We start from the raw sequence: 8,931 nt of genomic DNA on the forward strand, positions 1-8,931 counted from the left end.
ATACAACTGCAGATGTGTTATGTTCCATTCTTTTGCAAGAACAATATAAACAACAAACAAACAATTAAATTTGAAATTTGGCTGATTATTTGTCATGGCATTTATTCAACAATATTCAACAATATAAATCAACAAACAACCAACATCAACAAACTGGCCAACAAGTTAAAACTTGATGACAATTGGTCACTAAAGGGAAACCAACAGTAAATGCATAACAATTTCTAGCTGCTGGGCAGATCCATAACAGCTTAATGAACGATATTTGAATAAATCACTGCCAGTTGAATCATGTTGATGACATCCAACGCACTTTCAATATTGAACGGAATGCCATGACGATAGACACTCTTTTTTATTATTCCTGCAAATTCCTTGAATATTCAGGTTTCATTGATCTGCCAATGAATATTAAAACGTCTGACACTTTTGATGATACATGACAATCTAATTGGAACATCCAATACATTTGGATCTGTTCACCATGTAATCTGAAAAATAAACTAAAACAGCAGCAATTTTGTTTGTTAAGGGGAGAGAGGGTGGGTTGTGCAATCTTGAAAAATACTCGTGGAATGAAAATTTAGCGGGAGCACGTGCTTATATATGACCACAGTCCACGAGGTGCTTCAAAGTATATTCTTTCGTATGTTTAAATATATGGTTGTAAATGGCAAAACGTAAATAATGGACTGACGTACATTTGAAACACAATAAACAACTAAATGTATTTTTAATGCAATAAATCAATTTAATTATTAGATCATTAAATTGTAATATTTATAACTTGTGTACTTTAAATATTTGTTTTCATTACACACATTATTTTCCAGATCATGCCAAACACACTGTACATATCACAATATCTGAGGAAGAACAAGCTATGTGTGAACATCGGTATCAAAAGATAACTGGTGACTACATTGTCAATCAATCAAAGTCATGTGATATACCTGTAAGTCATGTGATAAAAAATAACTGGTGACTACATTGTCAATCAATCAAAGTCATGTGATATACCTGTAAGTCATGTGATAAAAAATAACTGGTGACTACATTGTCAATCAATCAAAGTCATGTGATATACCTGTAAGTCATGTGATAAAACTACATTATCAATCAATCAAAGTCATGTGATAGTCATGTAGAAAGTAGAAACTATTAGGTTTAATATAAGGTAGTCATTTTTGGGGCCCTTTACAGCTTACTGTTTGGTGTGAGCCAATGCTCTGTGTTGAAGACCGTACTTTGACTTTATAATGGTTTACTTTTACCAAATGTGACTTGGATGGAGAGTTGTCTGTTGGCACTTGTATCACATCTTCTTTTATCTATTTAAGAAAAAGAATTACAGAAACATATAGAAAAATGAAAGAAACAACTGTTTGGGATTATTATCTGAAAAGTTGAGGTCAGGCCTCACGGTCATAAACCTATCGAGCATGATTTTTGTACTCAGACTCGAAAATCAACCAATCAAATTGCTGGATTTCATGTTTCGCGCATGATTTTTGTGCTCCGAGCACTGAGCAAAATTTTATGCCTTGAAGGCCAGAACTTCAGCAGTTTAACAATTGCAAACAATCCTACTTGACTACATGATTTAAACATTTTCTGTGTTTACAATATAAAAAAAAATGTATGACTAAGTTTCATTCATAGCAAAAAGTCAACAGTTATGATTATATTGTGATTCTTTTGATATCAAACTAGTAATTGTGTTGTATATAAAGGCAACAGTAGTATCCTGCTGTTCGAAACTCATAAATGGATTAAGGCAAAAACAAATCCGGGTTACAAACTAAAACTGAGGGAAATGTATCAAATATAAGAGGAGAACAACAACACAACAGAAATAAACATTGAAATGTAACACACACACAGCTACGAACTATAATAAGAATGGCCATTTTCCTGAATTGGTACAGGACATTTTAAGAAAAAAAAATGGTGGGTTGAACCTGGTTTTGTGGCATACCAGAACATTAAGTTGCTTTTATTCATTACTTTTTAATTTTTCAAACTAATTAAATAATTTGGCTTTACTATGACCAACATCAACATGACATTTACAAAACAATCACTTTTAGTTTTTGGTGTCAAATAACTTCTTTGGTGATGCCAAAAATTACAAGGAGATTTAAAAAAATTCTAATGGAGTCAGATTGAAATTATATTGTAATTTTCATGTAACATTCTTAAATATAACTAAGGAGGGACATGTCATTTTGAATTGATTGGATCTGACCAAATGTTAGATTACTCCAATATTATCGAAAATAGAACAACACTTACCTCCAAATCACCATTTTGATGTGATTTTTATCCAAATTTGAATATGTTACACATCGCCAGTAAAACTACATTTGCAACTGTCAAATCACTAATTGAGGTTGGCAACTCTTCAACTACAATACTTCAATTCCTTAATTTCATATTCAGTTGAAATTATTTTTCTATTTTAGACACCATACCTTTACAAAGGAGAGAGATTTAGAAATAAGGATGATTACAGTCTAAAGATGTACAGTGATGAGGTCAAGGTCAGTCATTTAATATAATGATTGCAATGAATTACAAAGATGTCCCAGTTGTTTGACAGCAACTTTCCCAGTTGTGAAAACAGATATGTTTTTGCTCAACTTATGATCTGTACACCAAATCATAAACTAATGTGTTCTGTTCTGCAACTTTCTTTTTTTTAATTTTTATCAGTTTACTAGTTATTCTATTCTTGTTATGCTGTATTACTCATTTATGATATATTATGAATTTTTGACATCTTAAAGTTGTTTTTCATACAAGGCTTCCAAAAAACATTTGAGCTAGCCGGACATTTTATATCTGATCCCGATTTTAATCCCTTAAGACGCAATTATGGTAATCAGATGGCCATTCCAATGATAATGACATTAGATTAAAAAACGATTTTAAACATTACTTTGATATGAATTTGATGTTTGGATGTGAACTGTTAAATTGGCAGTGCATCATTCAAAGTGTGCACATCAGAGTGCTCATATCTGCCATAGACTCTTTTTTTTGTGTGCAAAATAACATGTCAAAAACTTTATTTTCCTTTTTAAAATCACGTTTTTCTAAACCGGATGTTGACTTGACAATGGTAAAACATGGACCAAAAACGGATACGTAAATCTGTGTACGTTTACAAAGCATGACTGAGTGAAGAAGCTCTTTCCACATTATTTCTTCAACAAAATACTTGAAATGAACGTTTAGATACAGGTATCAATGATAATTTTAGCATTTTGAAGAAATAAAGGATGCATAATTAAATTTCCCACCTTTGCAGATGCGCACACATGTTCTAGTTCATTCAACGTAGTCCTGACGATTTTTCATTTAAACCTTTTAAAATTTTTCATCAAATCATGTAGATAAACTAATTTCTTATAATTTTAATCTTTTGGACTAAATCAATGAGCTACAAACCGCTGAAATGTAAGAAAATAATTGTGAATTGACCGATCGATTTATACGATGTCCGGTACTGAACATAGTTTACCTGTCACTTGAACAGGTAGATATCACCTGTCCAACAACTAATTAGCCTTGATTAAAATTAGAAAGTATTGAAGTAGGGGTTGTTTTGATAGTAATTAATCATCATGTCACTTTTATGACCGGAAATGTGTGGATGTTAAAGGCAAAAGGTTGGGTCAAAAAGATCGTGAATTCTGTTAAAATGACCGAAAAAGCCTTGAAAACTATAATGTATATGACCGTTTCATGCTTTTCCCAGCCGGACTTTGACCGGACATTATGCAAATGTCCGGAATATATGACTGTTTTGGAAGCCCTGTTTTCATATGTTGAATGTGATTACAGAAAAGTAATACCAGGAATTTTGCTATGAAATGATTTAAAATCAATCACAGAAATGAGGTATCAAAAAGGAGGGAAAGATACCAAAGGAACAGTCAAACTCATAGGTCGAAAATAAATTTACAACACCATGGCTAAAAAAGAAAAAGACAAACAGACAAATAAAAGTACACTAGACAAGAGTTTTCTATGAAAAACTTCAAATTAGAATATTTAACAAAGCTTGAATTTATTCAGGACCATTGCAAACAACTCGCTGTTGTAATATGATAAATGTTTTTATGTTGACACAACTTACTATTTTTAATATCTTTAACCATTTTAGACTTGGATAGAAGAAGATGAACAGAACAGAGAAGAAATGATAGCTAACTTGGAGAATTTGAGACAAAGACGGCGTGTCAATTACAGTTTGAATTTGGAAGAACCAACTACAGCACCAGTATTTTTCCATCGGACAGTATCTGAGTTAGAGTCTCCCGACATAGAAAACAGTTTTGCTTAAGACGTTTTTTTTTTAAAGTTTTAAGATCAGATTTAAATTTATGTGTTTAGAAGGTTAGATTTAAATTTTAAAGATGAAAATGAAAAAGCAAAATAAATCCTAAGATTTGAATATTATTATGATATTATTTATAAAAAAGTCCACATACATTGTGCCTATCATTTATCAGTATATATCTCATTCTATCATGATCTGTGATGGTATTATTGGACACTAATTTGCCTATTGTTAATTATGAATTAATATTTAATTATACCTTGAATACTGTGTATAAATTTTGGATATTTTAACTTTCAAAATCTTTTGCCACTTGAAACCCTTGTACAAGTTCCAAATAGACCTAAATCTTTTGCAGCTTGAAACCCTGGTACAAGTTCCAAATAGACCTAAATCTTTTGCAGCTTGAAACCCTGGTACAAGTTCCAAATAGACCCAAATCTTTTGCAGCTTGAAACCCTGGTACAAGTTCCAAATAGACCTAAATCTTTTGCAGCTTGAAACCCTGGTACAAGTTCCAAATAGACCCAAATCTTTTGCAACTTGAAACCCTGGTACAAGTTCCAAATAGACCCAAATCTTTTGCAGCTTGAAACCCTTGTACAAGTTCCAAATAGACCTAAATCTTTTGCAGCTTGAAACCCTTGTACAAGTTCCAAATAGACCCAAATCTTTTGCAACTTGAAACCCTGGTACAAGTTCCAAATAGACCCAAATCTTTTGCAGCTTGAAACCCTTGTACAAGTTCCAAATAGACCCAAATCTTTTGCAGCTTGAAACCCTTGTACAAGTTCCAAATAGACCCAAATCTTTTGCAGCTTGAAACCCTGGTACAAGTTCCAAATAGACCTAAATCTTTTGCAGCTTGAAACCCTGGTACAAGTTCCAAATAGACCTAAATCTTTTGCAGCTTGAAACCCTGGTACAAGTTCCAAATAGACCCAAATCTTTTGCAGCTTGAAACCCTGGTACAAGTTCCAAATAGACCCAAACAAAGTGCAATGAAACTCTTAAAAAACAATGCTTCTAAAAATTTGCTATGAATCATTTATTAAGAAATATGGTTTTCTATTCTTTTCTTTTTGATGATTTTAACAATAGTCGCCCTTGGAATAGCTTAGCAGATGCAGTTTAAGTTGTGGCCCCAGGATTTTGAACAAGGGAAGGGTGTGTATTGTTAAGGAAACATTAGGATTAGGACTCATTAAAGTCTATGCATTAAACATATAGATCAATAAGAACCTGACTTCTATACAGGTAAACACACAGTTAACTTTTGGGATTAAAGATGTATATTAATTTTTAAAATTCAAAAATGGAAACCGAAATTCTGTTTATGTCTTTGAAAGAGTTTAATCATATGAAATCTATTTCTATAGTCTCATACTTAAGCAATAGCAGCCATAGGTTGAATTGCCATAGCGAATTGAGGTGCTTAAAATGTCGTTGTCATGTGTATTGTACTTTTGAGTATTTGAGGTAAATTTGTCAATGTTTTTTTTTCTAATTTGAAAATGATAATAGAAATGAAATCCTATATTTCAATTATTTATTAATTGAAAATTTAAAATGTCTTTTGTACATTTTTTGATTACATGACTCATTGTAAAGCTTAAAAGATTATTGTGCCAAACAGATTTATTGTGGTGACAGAGTTTAGAACTTGACATGCTGTACATACATTTGTTCATTGTTGAAGGCTGTATGTTGACCTTCAGAAGCCTTGGGGTTTTGTTTCTTTTCATTCAACTTGACATTATAACTGGCCATCCATTGTCATTTTCATCTCTTTTATTGATATTTATAGGCTAAACACACTTAGTTTTTACCTTAACAGGTTATTTTAAAAGAATGTTATACTGTTATGGAGTTTTTAGCCTTATTACTGGTTATTTCAGAAATAAGGGAAACACATTTTTTATTCATGTGGGAGAAGGATCTTCTCAGTATAACATATAAAAAGGATGTTAGATGTAAAAACTTCTGATATTTACATGCAGAACTCATTACTGTAAACAGGGAAATTTTTGTAGCAGTTCTATTCGCTTTTTGCACAAAACAGTTGCTTCATGAAAATTAAACTACCACAAATATTTCACGGGAACTGAATTCACAGGACCAAGAATGTACAAATTTAAAAACCACCATTAATCTTGAAAATGAAGATAGTGCCAATCAAGAACCAGTCAGCAAATCATAATGACAGACCACATGAAAAATTCCAGATTTACAGTACAATAAAATAAAAATTATTCATGTGTTAACCTATTTACATTTTGTGTATTATCATCATGTGTTGAACAGAAATTGATCAGGTCAAACATGTGTGAATTTATACTGAGGTAATCCGATCAACTGTTTTACTAAAGCAATTGTTAATTGTTTCAATATTTAACAAAGGTTAAAAAAGTTTAAAAAAAATAATCAAAATTGAATTGACCACATGAAGAAAAGTATTTGAAAATTCTTATAATTTTTTTTGACTATTTTGATATTGTGATTATTTTGTACAGGATACTTATAGTACTATAGTATTTTTGTTATTAGTTTTATATATGTATTGAAAATACACATTTTATTTTATGATTGTGATAATAACTATAATGAAATTTTCCTAGTCATCTGTTATATGAGATATATTTGTATTGGAAGTGATTATGAAATAATTAAGAATAAATCAATATATTGTTTCTCTATTAGTAATTCTGTGTTCACTGCTGTCTTGATCTAAGTTGTGTGGCAAGTTCACTTAACTTTTGAGGTCATGTAGTTTCATGAATTTAAAGGTCACTGAACATGGAAATGTAATACTGCAAGTAGGACATGTTGTCTTGTACACCGATATTCCTGTTCTGATATGATAATCTTAAGTTATATTAAATGTTGAAATGCCTGTACAAAGTCTCCAATATGACAGCTGTTTTCCATTCGCTTGATGTACTTGAGCTTTTGAATTATTAAGGGACTTTCCATTTTGAACTTTACTTGGAGTTCGAATTTTGGTTATCGAAAAACTTAACATTACAGTAACTTTAAAAGAAAGGCTCAATATACCAAGGGACATTCAAAGTCATAAGAAAAAAATACACTAACAACGCCACAATAACAAATAACACAACATAACACACAAAATATAAAAGTAAGAAAGTGTATTTTGGGATATAGAGGGAACAATCACAGAAATTTAAAGTTCTTATAGCTTTCATAGAGGCATTTAATAACTTCCGGACAAAAAGACCAAGGGCAGAATGTGATACCCTGTATGCATTCTTGTTTGAAGATTAATACATATATAAGAAGACATTGCATTTATATCATTTTTAATCTGAAGACAGATTGTCATGCATTTCTGTCCTACTGGTTTCTTGTCACTACAGCTGCTGTCCTTTTCTGATGACTTTGTCCTACAATAAAAGGGAAAATTCAGGAAAATGTTTAAAAAATATTTGAGATAAGAGATGTACATCTAATATTTTTCATTCCTTTTTTCATTTATCATTTTTTCTAACTCTTCAATAAGCTACATAATAGTTATCAAATGTACCAGGCTTATAATTTAATATGCCAGATGAGCGTTTCGTCTACATAAGACGCATCAGTGATGCTCATCAAAATAGTTATAAAGCCAAACAAGTACAAAGTTGAAGAGCATTGAGGACCAAACATTCCAAAAAATGCCAAATACCGCTTTGGTAATTTATGCCTGGAATAAGAAAATCCTTAGTATTTTGAAAAAACTATATACTTTTGTAAACAGGAAATTTATAAAAATGACCGATATTCATGTCAACACCGAAGTGATGACTACTGGGCTGGTGATACCCTCAGGGACTAAACGTCCACCAGCAATGGCATCGACCCAGTGGAATAAATAGCTATCAAAGGTACCAGGCTTATAATTTAATACACCAGACGCACGTTTTGTCTTCATAAGACTCACCAGTGACGCTCAGATCAAAATAGTTCTAAAGCCAATCAAGTACAAAGTTGAACACTGAGGACCAAAAATTCCAAAAAATTGTGCCAAATACGGCTAATGGTATCTATGCATGGAATAAGAAAATCCTTAGTATTTTGAAAAAAATATACTTTTGTAGCAGGAAATTTATAAAATTGATCACATAATTGATATTCATGTCAACACCGAAGTGCTGACTACTGGGCTGGTGATACCCTCGGGGACGAAACGTCCATCAGCAGTGGCATCGACCCAGTGGAATAAATAGTTACGAAAAGTACCATCTTATAATGTAATACGCCAGACGGCATTCCTTCTTCATAAGACACGCCAGACGGCATTCCTTCTTCATAAGACACACCAGTGACGCTCAGATCAAAATAGCTATAAAGCCAAACAAGTACAAAGTTGAGCATTGAGGACCAAAAATTCCAAAAAGTTGTACCAAAAACGGCTAATATATCTTTATTTCTCACAAACCCAAATACAAAGGTATAGAGATAAGTTAAACTATTCCTGAAAAAAGAAAATCCTCAGTATTTTGAAAAATTATACTTTTGAAAACAGGAAATTTATAAAAATGACCATATAATTGATATTCATGTCAACATCGAAGTGCTGACTA

General features: G+C 31.8%; 1 protein-coding gene across 2 annotated transcripts in view; it reads left to right on the forward strand.

The window, feature by feature from the left end:
• Nucleotides 1–7,038, forward strand: part of LOC143075645 (two pore channel protein 1-like) — a 41,656-nt gene extending 34,618 nt beyond the window's left edge. For both annotated transcript variants that reach the window (XM_076251147.1, XM_076251148.1), the window contains exons 24-26: nucleotides 834–955; nucleotides 2,466–2,543; nucleotides 4,172–7,038. In XM_076251147.1, the coding sequence (XP_076107262.1) occupies nucleotides 834–955; nucleotides 2,466–2,543; nucleotides 4,172–4,351 (380 nt within the window). In that variant the 3' untranslated portion in view covers nucleotides 4,352–7,038. The remainder of the gene's footprint in view (nucleotides 1–833; nucleotides 956–2,465; nucleotides 2,544–4,171) is intronic.
• The last annotated feature ends 1,893 nt before the right edge of the window (nucleotides 7,039–8,931 follow it).

Source organism: Mytilus galloprovincialis, chromosome 5 (assembly GCF_965363235.1).
Source record: "Mytilus galloprovincialis chromosome 5, xbMytGall1.hap1.1, whole genome shotgun sequence".
Classification (NCBI taxonomy): domain Eukaryota; kingdom Metazoa; phylum Mollusca; class Bivalvia; order Mytilida; family Mytilidae; genus Mytilus; species Mytilus galloprovincialis.